General features: G+C 41.8%; 1 protein-coding gene across 2 annotated transcripts in view; it reads left to right on the forward strand.

The window, feature by feature from the left end:
- The first annotated feature begins 898 nt into the window (after positions 1-898).
- The window catches only part of Chd1 (chromodomain helicase DNA binding protein 1), an 80,729-nt gene continuing 61,144 nt past the window's right edge, over positions 899-20,483 (forward strand). For both annotated transcript variants that reach the window (XM_028866571.2, XM_028866572.2), the window contains exons 1-2: positions 899-982; positions 2,739-2,940. In XM_028866571.2, the coding sequence (XP_028722404.1) occupies positions 2,888-2,940 (53 nt within the window). In that variant the 5' untranslated portion in view covers positions 899-982; positions 2,739-2,887. The remainder of the gene's footprint in view (positions 983-2,738; positions 2,941-20,483) is intronic.

Here is a 20,483-nt window from a genome sequence, read left to right on the forward strand (position 1 = left end):
CACACACGAATCGTGCAGCGTCACGGGATGTCAACAGGCAGCACTCTATTCTCTCTCTTTCACTAGGAGCCCCGCCCGGGAAGAGACTTAGCCGCAGGTCGCCCAGGCGAGTAACACAGCGGGAGGCGGCGAGCTTGCCCAATCGCCGGGTTCCCAGGCTGCCCCGGTGACGCAGCAGCTCAGGCCGGACTCCGGCGGCACACGGGTGCGCGCTACCGACAACCCACCGCCGCAGGCCGTGGCCGGGCCTCCGCCCCGGGTCACCCCCCTGCGCACCGGTGCGGTGACACGAGCGCCCAGCTCCGGGAGCGGCCCCCCGACGCGACCTCGGGGTTAGAGACCCGCGGCGGGGCCGCGCCTCCACCCGAGCCCCGCGGCTTCCCCCGAGGGGCGCGCGCCGCCGCCGCCCCGCCCCGCGCCCGCGCGCCCGCGCCCGCGCGTCGGCGGAAAGGCCCGGGCGTGCGCGCCGCCGCCGCCGCCGCCGCCGCCGCGCGCCGGGAAGGGGAGTGAGCCCAGGCGGTGACGTCGCTCGGGAGGCGGAGGCGACGGCGACCTCGGCGGCGCCGCGCGGCGGAGACGGTTGCGCTCGCTCGCTCGCGGTCTCGGCGTCATGGCGGCTGCCGGCGGCCGATAAGCGGCGGGGCGGGAGCGCGGACGGAGGAGGAGGAGGAGGAGAAGGAGGAGGAGGAGGAGAAGGAGGAGGAGGAGGCGGCGGCGGAGGAGGCGGCGCCCTCGGTACTTCCCGCTCGGCCTCGGCGGCGCCCGGAGATGAACTGATCGTGGGACCCGCTCCGCAGCCCCGCGCGTCTCCGCCCGCGGCCTCCCCCTCCCCCTCGGCCGTCCGCGGCGCGGGTCCCGCGGCCTGGGCGTCCAGGATCGCGGGCCCCCCCTCCACCTTCCCTCCACCCCCCGGCCCCGCGCGCGCGGGGCATCCTTCACCCGAGGCGCCGGGCCCGCGCCACCGTCCGCCCTGCGCCCGCCGGTAAGGACGGGTCGGCGAGGCGGCGGGCCCTTCGGGGAAGGCCGGGAGCCGGCGAGGCCCGCGAGGCCCGGCGCGCCGCGGCCGGGGGCGTGGGAGAGCGGCCCGGCGCATCCTCGGCGGCCTGGCGGCGCTGCCCGGCGCGCGGCGGGGACCAGCACGTGGGAGCGCGGGGCGGCCGGACCGGGGGAGGGGAGGGGGGGCAGGGGAGGGAGGGAGGGAGGGAGGAGGGGGGCGGCGGCCGGGCGAGCCCGGGAGGGCGCGCGGCGGGCTGCGGGAGCGGCGGGAGGCGGGAAGGAGGCCGCGGCGCCCGGCTGCGGGGAGGGAAGGTGCTGCGGCCTCGCGCGCCGGCGCCGCCGCCCGGCAAACTTAGCCCGGAGTCCGGCGACTGCCAGGGCCGGGAAGGGAGGGCTTGCAGAGGCTGGGCGACTTCGGGGGGCGCTCATTGTTGAGGCGCGGGAGCGTCCGGAGTCCCGGCACTCCGGACGCAGAGAACTTAGGGCAAGACGCCGAGGCGGAGAAAGGAGGTGAGGCTGGAAAGGAAGTTCCAGCGGACGGGGAAAGCCATCTTGAGGGGCGAGAGGAAGGTGAAAGGGAAAGAGCGCCCAGGCGAGTGAACTTTCTTAGCGTAGACTTTCCGGAGAGGAGGAGGAGGAGGAGGTGGAGGACTTGGACACACGGTTTAATAGTAAAGCTTTTTCACCCGGGCTGGAATTAATAGTTAACGTTAGGAATTACTGCTGAGTGCTGTGGGTTTGACCTGTTCTTGCAGAGGTGGTATGAAGATCGAGCTCTGCAGGTTCGAGAGCCTGATCCAGGTGCAGGGTCGGCCCCGGCCGAGGTGGCAGCAGCCTGTTTGACCCTCCCTGTTCTGTGGAGTGGGAAGAATCAGAGTGAAGTCTCTGCTGGAGTCAGAGGACAACTCTGCCTTTCCGTGTGTGTCTTGGTACTTTCTGGCTGGGGAAGGATCTGACGTCTCCTTCCCCCGCTTCTTCCTCTCCCTCCCCTGCCAGAGATCTCCTTTGTTTATTCGTGGTTGGCTTGTAGGTGACTCGAGTGCTCTGGTGAAATCTTAAGAGGTGGAAATACTGTGTCTTGGTACCCCTTCCCCCCAATCGCTTGCCTTGAAAAGAAGATACAGTGTGTATTCTTTGTATTACCCTTTTATGTTTTTCAAGGCGTCTTAAGTACCACATTGGATACATTTTTTTCCCCTTTCACTCATACCTGATAAGAACCTCGGTTTTGGCGTTTGCATTTTTGCTAAGATCGTGATACTTTTTATTACACTCTTTTCCATATGGGCATTTAAAAACTTTCTTTAGCTGGAGTATGAAGTTCTTGGTAATAGGAATTAGAGCTTCATTAACATAACCTTTATCCTCACTTCGTTTATTTGGCGAAGTTACCAAATAAAACCACATTTTCCACTCTTGGGTGTATGTATATGTTACATGGTATCACTTTGTTTTAATCTATATAAATAGTGCTACACAGTAGCAATTAGCCTCGAAAAGTTTGTTACCCTACAAATCTTTAAATTCCTTCTGTCAAAACAGCACTAGCAGTGGCGGGCTAAATTCTTGTAAGTAATTAAGAATGTGTTTAATAGATGCCTAGTTATTGTAAGTAAAAGGCTTCTGCATCTTTCTTGCCACCGCTAGTCTAATGGCCTAGGTACATTTCTGTGGGTTCTAAATCGGGCTTACTTCTTTTCCTACAGCGTATATTCTTAACTGCTAATGTATTTTTCCCCCAGGTGACTCAGAGAGGAGTCCCAGGAAACCTGTGAATGTTGAAGAAAATTCATCTTTGAAATTTTGATATTCGAGGAAGTTCGCATTTATATTCATCTTTTATTAACGTGGGAAGATTTGTGTTTTATTTTAAAACTACTTGATATTTACAATGAATGGACACAGTGATGAAGAAAGTGTTAGAAATGGCAGTGGAGAATCAAGGTAAGCAAGCACTTTAAATCGGCATGTTTCTTGAGAATTGAAAACGTGTTTGAGTTTTTTTATAAAATTGTCTTACTAGGCAGAAGTTGAAGGGTCCCCCAATGGCAGTTTTTAATGGCAGTTTTGTTGATGTTACAGGTGGTGTGTGTGTGTGTGTGTGTGTGTGTGAGAGAGAGAGAGAGAGAGAGAGAGAGAGAGAGAGAGGGGATATCAGAGAACAACTGTAGAAGACTTTGATCTATTTAAATCTATTGGAGGTTCATATGTTTTGAGTTAATTGGAGCTGAGACAGTAAAGACATATATTAATTGATGTGACTGTTAATGCAGTAAGGATTTCTGCACTGTCTTTTTCTGGCGTTTTATGTTTTACACCTGTGTTGTCCAGTGTGGTAGCTGTGGCTACTAGCTACATGCAACTATTTAGATTACAAAATGTTCCAAAATCTGTTAGTCACACCAGACATTTCAGATGGTAAGTAAATGACATATGACATGTGTCAACTATATTGGACAGCACTAATAGAAACATTTCTACCCCTGCAGAAAACTTTAGACAAGATTGACATGAATTTAGTCTATTTTATTTGTATATTGGAATTTTAGAGTTTTTAATTCAGACCATATTATTTCTTAGAAATAAAGTTTATGGAAATTAAATGTTAAGCCATTTTAATAATGTGTTAGACAATCTCTTTGCTCTCTCTCTTTCTCTCTCTAAAGGCAGGGTCTTATAGCTCATGCTGGCCTCAACAAGAATTCCCATCCTTTCCCCCAAATGGAGCACCGAGATTATAGCCATATATCACTGCCTGGTCCAAAACCATTAAATTCTTTTTGACCCTCTATATTTTTTTGACCCTCTACATTTTTAATAGTCTTCACATTACTGTTAAAATCATATATTTATATATACTTACATAGTAGATGTTGGAATCTGACTGTACAGTTAATCCCAACTATCAGTTACTCAATGTGAATTGAGGTACATTACTCTGCTCTGATTTTTGCTCTTGTAAAACAGGAATTACACTATTTACTAAAAATTGAGACTTATGTGAGATGCTCTATATCAGCTTAACCTGGTTTCTACTACAATGGACATTGAGTATTTGCTTATTATTAGTCAGTGTTATGTTTTGTGTCATGTAGGGCACTTAACTGAAGTAATTACGGTGGTACAGAAATGTGAGGGATGGTTTATGAGAAGAGAGTAACAGGAACATACCGAATAAAATACTCAGCTATGGAAGAAGCACTTTAGTTAAACCAAGTATGAATCTAGAAGTTAAAAACCTGGGTTGAACCGGTGGCGGTGGTGCACGCCTTTAATTCCAGCACTGGGAGGCAGAGGCAGGCGGATTCTGTAAGTTCAAGGCTAGCCTGGTCTACAGAGCGAGTTCCAGGATAGTCAAGGCTGCACAGAGAAACGCTGTCTTGAAAAACAAAAACAAAAACAAACAAACCACAAAAACCCTCAAAAACTGGGTTGAGGGTGGGTGAGATGGCTCTGTAGAGATACTTGCTGCCAAGTTTGTTGACTTGAATTTGATCCCTGGGACCCACATTATGGGAAGAGAGAATTAGTTTTTTCAAATTGTCTTCTTTACATGCATGCCATGGCTCTCTAATGCCCATATATAAATAAATATTGAAAACAAGCAAAAACAACAACAACAAAAACACAAAAACAAAACCCACAAAAACCCAAACAATCAAACAAAAAAAACCCAAAGCCTGAATTGATACCATCTTAGCATGAAATAGCTGTTTTAGAATATTCCCAAGTTAACATGGGAAGGATTGAAAGAATTCTATGAAAGTTGTAGGGACCAGTATTATGGTGCACGCCTTTTATCCCAGTGTTCCAGAGACAGAAGCAGGTGGCTTTCTGAGTTCAAGGCCATCTGATCTACATAGGAGTTCCCGGAGAGTCAGGGCTACATAGACCCTGCCTCAAAGAAGCAAGGGGGGAAAGGTGGCAGTAAAGATACATAGTGTATAATGTAGAGTTTATAGAATCAATGGAGTTGAAGTTAGATTGTGTGTGTGTGTGTGTGTGTGTGTGTGTGTGAGAGAGAGAGAGAGAGAGAGAGAGAGAGAGAGAGAGAGTTTTATTTTGAGACAGAGTTTGACTATGTACTCCTAGTTCACCTGATTCTCATAATATAGACAGGCTAGCTGTGCATTCACTGAGATCCTCCTGTCTTTGGCCTCCCTAGTGCTGGTATTAAAGGCGTATGCCATATTAGAGGATATTTATGCCTCAGTTTTGAGTCACATATCTGTAGATACATTGTAATAAGTGACTAGAAGAATTTACATTGTTTAAGACCTCTCATTCTGTTGGAGCAAAGAAATGGTTAATAAGTAGCTCTACGCTGGGTAAACATAGGAACCAGGCTACTCACATAATAGGAAGTTAGACTCTTGACTGCTTATCTACTTGGTTAGCCAGGGGATCACCTGCTGGAACATTCTCAACACTCAACCTGTTCCAGTGTTTGCTACCATATCTAAAGCTAGGAGAAGTAATAAAGCCAATTTGATAGTACAGGTGAAAACAAACAAAATCTTTGAAATTATCTAGTGATTTCCTTTCCAACTGGGCATAGGGCTGCACACCTATAATCCCAGGAAGTGGAGGCAAGAGGATCAGGAGTACATGGTTATACTCTTTCACAATTCATACTCATTTTAAGTGATTGCAAAGCTTATTAGAATAATTAGAATAGTTCTGATTATTCTGAGTCAGTAATTCTGCCATACAGACTTAAGTGCTTCTGAGGAGCATTACTATTCAAGTGTCTGACTTTGGAATTTCTCGGAAATAGGAGGGGTTAGCATTTTCTTTATCATGCCTTCCTCTTGCTGTTTTGTCTTTTATTTTCTCTGCACCCTTTGTCATTGATACTTCTACCCTTTCTCCCAAATGCTTTCATTGTAAGGCAGTACAAAGAAAAGGGATTGTGCCTTGGTAGCTGAGGAGGTAAACTCTACAGATAGGATTTTCTTGGAAAAAAGAACCAAAAGGTATCACAACTGAAAATAGTAATTTAGGTCCACCTTTGAAGTTAGTATACATTGTAAATAGTGAAGGTAAGAAATGTAAAATGTGTTTTTCTACAGAATTTCATTTTATTTGTGGAAGCTTCTGAAATGAGGTTGCCATTTGCTATTTTGGGTTGGATTTAACTTTTTACAGAAAAAGAAATGTGGAGGTGAAGGGGTTGATTCCTGTATAGAGCAGTCTCTAATTATTGATGGAAAGAAAGAATTCTCGAGAAGTAGTTACTTTGGCTATACTATAACTGATAGTTTTGACTCTTTCTTGCTTAGAAATGTACATTATGACTGAGGAGGGAATGTGGACACAGGCAAGAAGCTATCTGTAATTGATACTTGATGGCAAAGAATAATTAGTTTTCACCAATAGAATCTCACTTGGTATATTAACTATACTTCTGGGTAAGCCTCATATCCAGGGGAGTTGGCAACACAAATTAATTCAGTGGTAATTTTGTAGACTTTTTGTTTCATTTCGCTTTGTTTGAGCTTTTTTTTCCCCTTGATCTTTTGCTTGTATATTATGGTTTCTGATTTGTGTTTTTGTGGAGCTTTTTGTGTGTGCGTGTGCATGTGCGTGTGCGTGTGTATCTTTTTTTTTTTAGAGAGAGCATGGAGCTGGGTAGGCGGGGAGGATCTGGGAGGAGGAGAGGGGAAAAGATGCATCAGAATAGATTGTATGAAGATAATGTTTTTCATAGCACATGCCTTATGATCCCAGCACTCAGGCGGCAGAGACAGATTCTATATTCAAGGCCAGCCTGGTCTACAAAGTGAGTTCCAGGACCGTCAGGGTTAAAAAAAGAAGTAAATAAAGCAAAATTGCCATGTGTTTGTGTTTCTAGCAAGTCTTTATTTTGTTAGATGCAGGCCAGGATGCACCTGTATAATAGTTAATAGTTTCACGTGACTGAGGCCATGCTCTCTAAAGATAGTGCTAGGAGGTTTCAAGCCATCACTTCCACCTGTATGGATTCCGGTTGTGATCAGGTTCTTCAAACCTTACTTAAACATTTTAAAAGATTCTATTCATTCAATTTTTTTTGTAGTCTTGGACATTAAGTCCAAGGCCTCACGTACTAGACAGAATATTCTAAACACCCCCCCACCCCCTGCTATATCCAAAACCCACAGATTTTCATCAAAAGGTTATTTTAAAGAATGATTTAGTTCAGTTTAAGGGCAAACATTTGAAACATGTGATCATATTTGCTTATTTTTTTGATAACTGATAGTTGCTTGTTAGGTTCAACTTTAGAAAGTTTGTTATGTGGATTACTAATTTGATACTGTAGTCTTTAAATCAGTGGTTCTCAACCTTCTTAATTCTGTGACCCTTTAATACAGTTTCTCATGCCATGATGACCACCAGCCATAACATTATTTTCATTGCTACTTCACAACTGTAATTTTGCTTCTGTTATGAATTGTAATGTAAATATCTGATATGTGACTCCTGTGAAATTGTCCTTTGACCTCCAAAGGGGTCATGACTCATAGGTTGCGAACCACTGCTCTAAATATATATTATGCTCTTGATAATTCTTGAAGATTTGGGAGATGTTGGTAATATGCTTTAATAGTCTGACCTAGTCTGTAGTTGTTAATGGAATTTAGTTGGCCTGAATCTTAGAATAAAATCTTTTGTATGTGTATGTGTGTACAATGTTCCAGGACACGGGATAGAACCCAGAACCTTGCACTATGTATGTATGTATGTACTAGGCAAATTTTCTATACTGAGTTCAACCCCCAAACTAAAATCTTATTTTACTTTATTTTTAAACAATGTCAATAATGCTTAATATATTAATACACATCTTTTAAAGATTATTTTTACTTTATGTGTATGAGCATTTTGTCTGCCTGTATGTCTGGAGGCCAGAAGTGGTGTCAGCTCCTGGACCACAGTTAGAGGTCATTGTTAGTTGCAGTGCAGGTGCTGGGAATTGAACCCAGGGCTTCTGGAAGAGCAGTCAGTGCTCTTAACCAGTGAACCATCTCTCCACCCTAATGCATATATTTTAAATATGTATATAAACTTGATACTTATAGAGGAGCCTTATGTGTTGTACTAAACTTCCTTGTTTCTTAGAAAATTCTTTACCTTGTTTATTCTTGAAGAACCTTTTTAGGATCTCAGTGTTTAGTAGTGGTAGGTAGAGAAATAGGAATTAGGATTAATGGAGGTCTGATGAGTGAAAACCAACTTTCATGGTAATTGCTCTGAACTCTGATCATCATAATATATAACTTCTTTTTATATACATTAATACATATATATTATTATGACTTTTTAATTGGTGCGCGCACGCATGCGTACACGCACACACACACACACACACACACACACACACACACACACACCAAAGATTAAAAAGAAAATCTCCAACTTTTAAGTAGGATTTATGAAATTATAATTTCTTTTGGTTAGAACATGTAGCTGTAGTAGAGAGCTCATGTAGAATGTAGTCTGAGATTTGATTCCCAGCACTATAGAGACAGGTAGTGCCTTAAGGCTCAGTCTAATCTGTTGAGGTTAAGAAACACCAAGTCAGAGTTAAAGGCACCACTCCCTTTTTTCACTGCAGGAAGTCTAACCCAGGGCTTCCTACAAGTTAGGTAAGTGCTCTAGCACTGAGCCACCTTCCTGCACTCAAGATCCTTCTTGAGTAACCCAGGTTGGCCTTAGCTTGGGATTATCTCTGCCTTTGCGTCTCAAGAGCTTGACTGGATCATAAGTGTATTCGGTCAGTGTCTATCTGGTACAGATCAGTTTCTCCTGTTGGTGACCAGTTGAATATTGCTTGGTACACCATTTGTGAAAGATGGTCTTTTGTTGTTTGTTTTTGAAGTTGAATTTTGTTTTGTAGCCTACTCTCACTCAGATCACAGTATGACCCAGGATGGCCTCAGCCTCCTGAGTGTTGATTAGAAGCATTGAGTATAATACCTGCCTGACTTCGGACTCCTGTGTGGGTTAGGCTGGGCCACCAGCCTTAGCCACCTTAATGCAAGGATTATGTTAATATGCATATACTTTATACACATAAAAATAGTTTTTTGCTGGGCAGTGGTGGTACAGGCCCTTAATTCCAGCACTCTGAATGCAGAGGCAGGCAGATCTCTGAGTTGGAAACCAGCCTGGTCCACACAAATAAACACTGTCTCGAAAGGAAAACAAGCAAAAACAACAAAAAATTTGTGGTTTTCTTTTACATTAAATTTGAATGCTTTTTAAAAAGCATTGTAAAAAATGGTGTTTTTTGGTCTTCATTCTACAATCACTTTTTAAAAAGTCAATTCAGGTTTGTGAATTAATGCTGACTGGGAAGTAATGCTAAGAATCACTTTCAAGGGCAGGAGAGATGGCTCAGTGCACTGGCTGCTCTTCCAGAGGACCCAGGTTCATTTCTCAGCACCCACATGGCAGCTCACAACCATCTGTAACTCCAGTTCCAGGGGACCTGATACTGTTACCCATGTACATAAAGTAAAATAATTTTATGTACTTTAAATTTTTTTTATTTTTTACTTGTTATTTATTTTATGCACTTTCAGGAACACAGGAGACTAGGAAATGTTAAAGCTGGAATGGCCAGAAATCACCAGTTAAGAAAGCTGGCTGTGACAATTTCATTTCTTAAATTTCATTTCTCCTAATCCACATCTTTGTTCAGTTGTACTTTCTTTGTCTTTACTTTTTTTTCCCCTCATATCCTATACATGCTTCTGAAGCTAAGATGGCTGTTTGGGAAACCCAATAAATACCCTTTGCACTAGCAGCTTTATTTTACCAACAGGTTATTCTCTGTTTGAGTAGAATTAACCCAGTTACAGTTTTCATAGAGTTCCTGAGGTTGTGGTAGATAGAAGTTTCTATAATTAGCAGTACAATTCTTTTTTTTTTTCTTCTTTTGTTTTTTTGAGACATGGTTTCTCTGTGTAGCCCTGGCTGTTCTGGAACTTGCTCTGTAGCCCAGGTTGGCCTTGAACTCACAGAGATCTGCCTGCCTCTGCCTCCCAAGTGCTGTGGTTAAAGGTGTGTATTATAATTTTTAAGTGGTAAGTTTTAAGAGGACATGTGTGATGTGAGTGCGGTGCTCTTCTGTATGTAAAGGTAAGATAATGGACAGCAGTGAACAGGTGAAGTTGCTTCTCTGTTCCTGTGCTTAACTGGATCATACCTGTTGTGGCTCTATATTTAAAAATAAGTGTGTCTTTCAGAAAGAGATGGTTGAAAGATAAATTTTTTCTTTAACTTTTTAATTTTTTTGGTGTATGTAACAAGGTCTTGTTGCCCAGGCTGGCTTGGAGCTTTTGGGAGCTCTACCTCACAAGTGGGGAGTGCTGGGGTTAAAGGTGTGTTATCATGCCCGGCAGTAACTTTTTTCTTGTTTTAAATGGGAAGCTTTTAAAATGTACAGAAAGAAATGTTAGAACTCAGTTGTGATTCTTCTGCTTGTAGCTTGTTGGGAATGTGGAGTTGGATTTCATCTTGGAATCTTCATATTTTACCAGATTCCTGAGTGATTTGTATATGTGTTAAGTTCAAGGATACTGATATGTGTATGTATATAATGCATAAAATACAATGAACCTGTCTACCTAAAGTCATTGAACCACTCATTCCTGCAGCTTTTTATTATTGATGTTGTTGCTTATATAGGTTCTATTTTCTGTGAATTTCTGAGGAACAATGTCATGAGCCATGCCAGAAAGAGGCTAGGTAAATTTTATTTTGTTAGAAACAGTTAACAGTGACAGACAGTGTGATTGGTGATTTTTCTGACTGAACCAAGCAAATTACACATAGGGGTGGAAATTTCAAACACAGTCCCACAAAACTCCTTTGCTATCTACAGTGTTAACAATTTCTGCTTTCTAGGTAGGAAAATAAGGATTATGAACAGTTTTAAAATACTTGAAAATTTTATTATTTATTTATTTATTTATTTATTTGTGTGTGTGTGTGTGTGTGTGTGTGTGTGTGTGTGTGTGTGTGTGTGTGTATGCCACATTGTATGACTGAGGAGGCCAGAATTAGGGTGTTAGGTCTCCAGATCCTGTGGAGATGGAGTTATAGACAGTTGTGAGCTACACATGGGTACTGGGAACTAAACTTCGGTCTCTTACAAGAGAGGCAAGTCCTCTTACATAGAGCCATCACTTCAGCTCCTATAACAGGTTTAACAATCATTGCTTTAAAGTCAGTAATATGAGGCCTGGGAGCTGATTCAGTGGATACATGCTTGCCTGCTACATAACATTGGATGTGAGTTTGGATCCCAAACCCACATAAAAAGCCATGCATGGGACATTTCTCTGTAATACCAGCATTGGGAGCTGGAGATGAGGACCCCAGAGATCTACCTACTGAGTGACAGTGGGAGGTCCTGACTCTAAGAGAAGGTGGAGGACTGGGAAGATGGCCGAGCCGCAAACTTTGGTTTTGATTGAGGCCCTCTTGGCAGATAAACTAGGAAATACATGTATACATAAACTGTGCATATTTTTGTTTGTAGTTACTTGCATATCTGTCCATCTAGGACTTTTTCTTCCTCTTTTGAGGCTGGGTCTTGGAACTTGCTATGTAGACCACCAGGCTGGCCTCAGACTCACTGAGGTCTGCCTGCCTCTGCCTCCCAGAGAGCTCTTTTCTCTATTACATTTGCCCTGGCTCCCTTCTTCTCTTTAGTTCATCTCTCAGGAATTTTGGCTGATTTTTAGACATACACAAGGTTTTTGTTCCTAGTAGAAACCCCTGCTCAGCAATCGTTAGTTGAGGAGGTAAACAAGTGAAATTGAATTACTAATTGTGCCAAACCTTTAAAATAAATGTTTGTGCACTCAACAAACAGTGCGGTGTATTGGAGACCACCCAAGCACAGGCCTCAAATGCAAATCTTTTTTCACCGTCAGGTGGACTGGATATTATGAGTTCCCTTAGCATGGATACCTGCCCTTATTTTGTCCTGGCTAGTGAGACAGCTCTCTAAATTATCCAGTGGTGGGTACTGGTCATTTCCTTCCAGTAGAAAGGGGATGTGGGAAGTGATGGGGAAGAGGAGAGACGATAAATATTTCATATTAGGGTGATAATGCAGACATCACATCACTTTGACGTGTACAAGTATGGCTACTTATCAGGCGCATATCCTTCCTGTAACTCTGTAGAATGATTGCCTTCTACCATGTGTCTAAGAGCATGCTCCCTTCTGTCAGTGAACTTAAGTACTGCTAAGTTTTTTTCTTTTTTTGAAAGTAGGGAAATAGACCTATAACAAAACAAAACAAAAAACCAAAACTTTTGTTTTTGAGACTTGATCTCCTTTTGCAATTCAGGGTCACCTGAATTGCAGCCTCTGAAGCCTCTGAATCCCAAAACTACTTGGCTGTAGGAAAGCCTTTATGTGCAAAGGATGGCAGTAAATACATGACATATTTTAATTTTATTGAATAACTAATAAACCATTGAATTGAGGCATGACTGGGGGTCTGATACAGTGCTTAAATGTGAGACGTGGCTACTCCTTCGTGCTGTGTTTAAGATGCTTTTCTCACCCCTCTTCGCCACCTTCATGGTCACTCCAGAGTTTCTTATGATAAGGTTTTTCTTTTTTTCTTTTGGTTGGGAATCTAATAGCTGTCGTTGTTACTCTCGTCCGTCTCTGTCTCTCTCTCTTTCTGAGACAGGGTTTCTTTCTCTGTGTAGCTTTGGCTGTACTGGAACTCACTCTGTATACCAAGCTGGCCTCAAACTTACAACAGAGATCTGCCTGCCTCTGTCAACACTGGTCAATGATAACTGTTTTTAAAGAGGTCACTATTTTTTCACGTGCTAAAGATGATTTTTTTTTAAATTTTTTATTTCAGAGGAATAATTTGAATGTAAAGCATAGAGAAGGGGTTATCATTCTGTTATGGTGGACTGAACCATGACTTTGACTCTTGGGGTACTCCCCTTTAATATGTGAAATAAAATAGATCAAAGAAAAAAGTTGTATAGTTAACTTGAAAGAACTTAGATGTGCTAGAAACACGGGAATGCAAAGCCGGAGCAGTAAAGACAGAGCAGTAAAGACAGAGCAGTGAAGGCAGTGCCCTGAGCAAACCTGGCAGCCTGTAGTAAATAGCAAGCAGCTCACCTCCTCCCATGCTTCTCCTCACCCCTCCTTACAAACCCTTTCTCACCTGGCTCCTCCCTACCACTTTCTGTCAGCTAGCTACTGACTCAGCCTCCTGACCACAGGTGAATTTTATTAAATCAAACATATCTTTGCATCATTAAACAAACATTCCAGAGTATAAACAAAAGTAACACACCTTGAAATAATATCCTACAACATTTCCCCCTTTTTGTCTAAAAAAAAAATGGAAGGTTTTAACTTTAACAGAATAAGACTGTACACAATAAGAACAATTATCAAGTAAAGATTGCATTCACAATGTAATGAATTCTAGTTCATTTGTGTTGGCACCTTAAAAGGAAATACTCCATTATCTATCTTAATGATTCTAAAGTTTTATACTTAACTTACTTTCCATCATAACTAAGGAAAGCTGCAGCTATAACTATCTAGTCTTCAATTCCATCAAAGGCCCCAGAAGGATAATATTATTTGAGTAAACAAAAGGTGCATTGCAAACAACTTCCAAAACTCTAGAATGGCAGAGACAGCTGGCTGCCTGGACAGTCACCCAAAGTTCCTGTGCAACACTGGGGCATCCATCTTCAGTCCTCAGACCCAAAGTATCTGACAGACTCTTCTATGCAGCAGGAATTTAGACTATCATTCCTTGTTTTGGTAAGGTTCTTCAGTCACTTTCCTGTGTGTTCTACAGAATATCTGGCAGACTCTTCTGTGAAGCAGGAATTTTGAAGGACTGTTCTGCCTTGTTTTGGCCAAGTTCAATAGTCTTTCCTGTGTGTCTTGCATGTCTAGAGTCTGCACAGTATATTGTCAGCAGTCAAAGGCAAGAACAGTTTCTTTGCCTAGTGTCTAATCTTGCCACAATGAAAGCAAACTCCATAAGGAGTTTCTTGAAAGCCCATCATCTTCTCTGAAGTAAATTAGTATTACCAGTAGCAGATGTATCTCATTTTCATCAAAAGCCCCAAGTTAACAAAACATTTTAAATGCCACATTCTGTATGTCTTTGAAAGGTTTGAAGACCATCTATTTATTGATCTAAAATATCTCTCTATATGATCTGGAAAGCATACCTAACATATCTACAAATTTGATTGTTATAAATGACTAACCACTAACCTATGTTTCCTGATTGTCCTATATAGTTTATAATAATAGCTTTCAAAACTAGAATTTTACCTTACATTTTAAAATGAACTGCATAGATACAATTCCTCAAATAAGAGTAGAAACACGTATACAATATTTGGTAACAAAAACAATCTTAAATTTGCTTCAATATACAAAACCATTAAACAAGAGTAGAAACATACAGTGTAACAAAATAATTAAGTTTTTTATCAATATTCTGTATTACCCTAAATGATAACAAACATCCATAACCCACCAAATAACCAAAAACCATCCACGCCTCCCAACTCTTAGGAATGTGGGTGTAGTTTTCTCTATACTTTTTCCTGCTGTCTGTGGATGAAGTATCTTTAGGGTCCCAGAGAGAAAATTTCGAGATAATGACTAAGATCTGAGAAGACCAACAGTAACCTTTGCTGACAGATATCACCTATCAAGTCTCAGGGCGTCTCGCCTGATCAAATCTGATTCATATTAACCATGAAGGAATCCACAGCCTCTCAGCTCCTGGGGGAACAAAACCCCAAAGCATTTTTGACTTCTACTTGACAAATAACATTTTTTGACTTATTTTTTAAAGTTAAGGCATTCCTAAAATATCTGGACTGGTTCACTTTAGCAGTCCAGGTCACACTCCTATGTGTCCTAGTAGCTGTCTTTTGCTTCTCAGTAGTCAAAAGATTCAAAATCAACGCAATAACAAACAGGATCCAGACTTCCTGTGTTTTCCATCTTATGTGTGGTTTTGTTTTTTAATTACTTTTACTTTCTCTTTAAAGACCATTTTTGGACAATTTATTTCTATGACTGTCTATACCCTTTTTCTTTCTTTCTTAAGCCTACACACATTGTTAAACACACTGTAACCTGTTTAGAGGTTTTTCCATTTGGATCTCTTTTACTTCGTAGCTCTAGTCTTTTGACCATAGGAGCAAATCTTAGACTGATAAGGTACATCTGGATTCTCCACACACTTGGCTGGCTCCACCCACTTCTGGGGCTGTGAAAGCCAAGCAGAAACTTGCTGCTAGTGAGAGGTTTGTCTGACCAGGAACTGCATTCAACCTTCCTGGAGCTCTAGATGCTGATGCTTGCACTACGGCAGGTGTTTTTACCTAGTTTTTTGTTCCTACTTCATGTACTGGCTGCTTCAAAAGCTCACTGACCGGCAAAAACTGTCTGGCCAAAACTCTTAAAGGAGTCCCACCCCCTTCCTTTTCCCCCAGCTTTCTTAAACCCTACGAGGAAATAAGGGCCCATGTTGGAACGCCATTTTGTTGGTTTTTTTTGGCTCTTTTGGGGGGGCCCACCACCCAGCTCCCAAATAAATCATACATGGAGGCTTATTATTAATTATGAATGCCTGGCCTTAGTTTGGCTTAGTTTCTAGCCAGCTTTCCTTAAATTAACCAGTCTATCTTTTGCCTCTGAGCTTTTCCTGTTCTCTAACTTCTGTAAATCTTACTCTTACTCTGTGGCTTGCTGTGTAGCTGGAGTGGCTGGCCCCTGAAGTCCTCCTTCTCTGGCTGCTAGCTCTTAGATCCCTCTTCCCACATTTCTCCTTCGATTTATGTTCTTTACCTGCCAGTCCCACCTATCCTTTCTCCTGCCTTGCTATTGGCCAGTTCTTTATTAGACCAACAGGTGCTTTTCACTGGCACAGTAACACAGCTTCACAAACAAATGCAACATAAACAAAAACAGCACACCTTGAAATAATATTCTTCAGCGCTGTAGGATATTTGGAGGATCACAGAACCTTTGAAAAAGACTGGATTTGGGTTAGAACTGAGAATTTGGCTGTAGTAAGAATTAAAAGAAACAGAAAGGATTGTCTCCTATCAAAAGGGTCTAAGAAAACTTGTGTGTGCCTTCAAGAAATTTTTTTGTTGTTGTTGTAGAGGTAAAACACAGCATGAAAATATTTTTAAGTTTGTGGAGTGTCATATCTTAAATTTTATCTTACTGGAAAAGTGTGAGAAAGAAGGACCCTGAGACCAACCAGACAACACAAGACATTTTTTTTCAGTTATTAGTTGTTTGGGGAATTGATTCCTGAGGTAGAGTGTCAGCGTGATCCACAGTCAGTGTTCCTTATATGTAGTCAGTATGACTGTATGGGAAGTGGATTCTGTAGCAGGAATCTTTTTTTTTTTTTTTTTGGTTTTTCGAGACAGGGTTTCTCTTGTGTAGCTTTGCGCCTTTCCTGGAACTCACTTGGTAGCCCAGGTTGGCCTCGAACTCACAGAGATCCGACTGTCTCTGCCTCCCGAGTGCTGGGATTAAAGGCGTGCGCCACCACTGCCCGGCCTGTAGCAGGAATCTTAAAAGAACTTATTAATAAGATCAAACCTGGAGCCAGTTATTGGGGTGAATGCTAAAAGATCAGAGAAGTAGAACAAGCCACAGCCACCTCACTTTGCCAATTCCTTAGCTGATCCTGTTTCCTCAGACTGGACGCCTCTGAGTCCTCATCCAGAATGAATCTTAGCTGAACTGCTGCTCAGAAGCCTAAAAGCTTAACCAACTCTAGTTCCTGGTCCTCATGCCTTATATACCTTTCTGCTTTCTGCCATCACTTCCTGGGATTAAAGGCTCACTTCCTGGGATTAAAGGCGTGAGTCACCGTGCCTGGCTGTTTCCAGTGTGGCTTTAAACTTACAGAGATCTGGATGGATCTCTGCCTCCCAAGTGATAGGATTAAAGGCGTGTGTGCCACCATTTTCTGGCCTCTATATCTAGTGGCTGTTCTGTTCAGATAAGTTTATTAGTGTGCACAATATTTTGGGGAACACAATATCACCACAGGACTCAGTGTATCAAATTTTTTTGATTATTCCAAAAAAGTTATGGTTTTAATTAAATGACTTTGAGGAAGAGTAAAATGAAGTAGTGTAGAGGCCAAGAGAATGAGAAGATATGCAGAAGTTTAGACTTATATTACTGTAGAATAGGAAGGAAAGGGGATGTAGTATCAGTAGTACATTAACTCATAAAATACCCTGAGTCTGGGAGGTAGAATGCTAGGAAATAGGAATGTATTTGCTAAGTCAACACTGTGCTACTGTGTGTTGGCTTATGTTAGTTGTGTGTGGAGTACTGAATGGAAAAGCCAGCTTGAAGTGCAGGCTGAGTGGAGTAAGAACTCTGGGGCAATAAGGTGGTGTTTAACAGCTTTCTAGGAAGGGTAAGAGCTTGCATCAAGACTGGCTAAGAGGTAGGGAAAAGGCATGTGAATTCAAGGGCTGAAGGAAGGTAGGTTTTTAAATTGCAAAGCAGACAGAAAATGATTTTAGATTAAGTGGGATAAACAGGGCACCAGAGTTCACATTTTAGGCTTTTTAGTCAAGCAGTAAACATAAGCCTTTAACATCATCAAAATAAGTTGTGGTTATAGCTTTGCCACAAGGTGTTTAGTAAGTATGAGATGGATCCCCAGGTATCCACAATTTAGAACTAGGATGGAATGGCCATCTTGATACAGGTTAGAATTTGAAAAACATTTCTGTCAGGTAATTCATAGATATAGAATCATAACATTTTAGTTATTGAATTGATGAGAATTTAACCAGGAAGTATAGCTGCACAGAATTCTTTGAAAAATTAATAATAAAGTAAAAATGATTTTAGTGTCTTAACAGAACGTTAATATTTTTCTAAGCCCTCAAGCTGACATTGACTGTCAGTACCTTAGGGGGTGCTGGAAGAGAGTTGGTTTTTAAGTTATTGCAGATATGAATGCTAAGCATATTTCTCTTTTCTGCTTTGGCTACAAACTTTAAAATTTTATTTAGGTTTTACTTTGGCTTTTATTTCTGAAAAATCATACTACTTTTTACACAATGAGATTTATTTTTAACTAACAAAGTAATAGGGTTTTTAAATCATATTTCTATACATTGTTTTTGTTGACCACACCTTGCTTCCACCTCCACCCATATAATATAGTTTCCATCTATTTTCATGTCACATGTATACTATTACACTTTTTTCTCCCTCCCCACTTCCTTAAGACCATTTCCCTCTCTCATGCTTCCCTTTCTAGGATCACAGCTTACGCTCATACCCACATACATTTGCACATACAAAAATTAAAGTATGTGGTATTTGTCTTTTTAGTCCGTGTTATTTGACAATATAAATCCCAGCTCCATTTTCCTGCAGATATCATTCTGTGTGTATGCACCATATCTCCTTATCCATTTGTAAGCTGATTAACAGTTAGGCTGTTACTATAGTGTAGCAATGTACATGTACAGGTGTCTTTGCGGACTAGAGCCTAGGCATGGGATAACTGAGTTGTATAGTATTTTTAGTTTTGGACAAACCTCTATTCTAATTTCCATAGTGGCTTCATCTACATACTTTGAAGGAAAATCATAAAATCCCAAATAGTGAGTACCTTCTAGTTGAGTCACCTACCATTGGATGGTCTCCTGGGAAGAACGGCCCAACGTTTCTGCTGTCTTATGTTTATACTTAGCTCCAGGGACTTTGTGCTGTGGTGTCTGTCTGTCTAATTTGAAAATAGGTTGCAAGAATCTTGCCTCTTGAACATTTAACTTAGTGTACCCTTTCTATGAATAAGGTCTTTTACCTAATCCCTGTGAGTTAGCATGTTCAGGAAGTCTGGGTTTCTGTTTCATTTTGGTCAGTCAGCTCAGTCTTTCATTAGTATCCAGACTAAGATCATATACTACAATTGGCTGTTGTTTTCTCTCGTTTAGTCTGTAACAGCTTTGTCTTTTGTTAAGTTGTCTTTGAGGACTACACACCAGTCACTTTATATATTTCAGTTTGTGTTTGTCTGATGTGCACTTAAAATTAAGTTCAAGTTACACATCCTTCAAATGATACATCCCAAGAGAAATCTGTCTGCTCCTGTTAGTGTCATTACCTTTTTTTATTTTTTAATTATTATTATTGTAGCATGTATTTATTATATAAAGTAAGGTTTCATTTAGACTAGTGGTTCTCAACCTTCCTAATGCTGTGACCCTGTAATAACCATAAATTATTTTTGTTGTTACTTCATAACTGTAATTTTACTACTTTGTTATGGATCATAATGTAAATATGTTTCCTGATGGTCTTAGATGACCCCTGTGAAGGTTCGTGACCCACATATTGAGAACTGCTGATTGATACATTTCTACACATGCAGATAATGTGCTTTGATCTTCTTTACTTCTCTGTCCATCTTTCTTGTCCTTCCTAACTACCCACTCCTTTCCTTCTTGCATATCTCTAATTGTTCACTTTTTACCCTCATGTCTTTGCAAAGACTGCCTGCCTCACTGGTATTAACTTACCACACATGAGTTTCCGATGCTTCCCAGAGGCCAGAATAGAGCATTGTGTGCCTTAGAGCTGGAGTTAGAGATGGTTGTGAGCTGCCTGCTGTGGATGGAATCTGAGCTCAGGTCCTCTAGAAAATATGTATGTGCTCTTTAACTACTGGGCCACCACTCCAGCCCCAGTGAAAAGATGTTTTAAAGCTATGTAAATATTGCCAGATGTGGTGACACACCTTATTCCCAGCATTTAGGAGGCAGAGGCAGGTGAATCTCTTTTGTTCAAGGCCAGCCTGGTTTACATAGTGAGTTCCAGGCCAGCCAGGAGTACAAACTGAGACCCTGTCTTAAAGAGTCTAAAGATACTGGGTGTGGCAGTGCACACCTTTAATCCCAGCACTTGAGTTTGAGACCATTCTGGTCTAAAACTACAGGACAGCTAGGACTGTTACCTAGAGAAACCCTGTCTTGAAACAAACCGAGTCTAAAGCTGTGTAAATAATACTTGACTCATCAAACTCTTCTGCCCTTAGTACCCACTGATAATTCTGATCTGTAAAGTATTTTCTGTGACGACTGTAATATGTATGGTTTTTCTAAAACTACCACTCTGTTCATGTCAGACCCACCCACTGTCTGAGCCAATCAGCAGGAACTTGAGTTCCTATTTTATTTACTGGACAATAATCTTAGTGCTAGTGATCAAAAGATCCTTAAGTCAGACCAGTGAAAGCCCTTCATACCAGCTCTTATGTCTTTTTATTTTTCCTCCTTTAACTTTGTCTTAAAGTGTTTTCTTTCTAACACATCCAGGTTGTTTAGGGTTAGTTTTCACTTTCTGTGTCACAGCAGTACAGTTTCCATTTCTTAGGGGAGCAGTCATTTAAGTGTGTGGTAGT

Source organism: Peromyscus leucopus, chromosome 8a (assembly GCF_004664715.2).
Source record: "Peromyscus leucopus breed LL Stock chromosome 8a, UCI_PerLeu_2.1, whole genome shotgun sequence".
NCBI lineage: Eukaryota > Metazoa > Chordata > Mammalia > Rodentia > Cricetidae > Peromyscus > Peromyscus leucopus.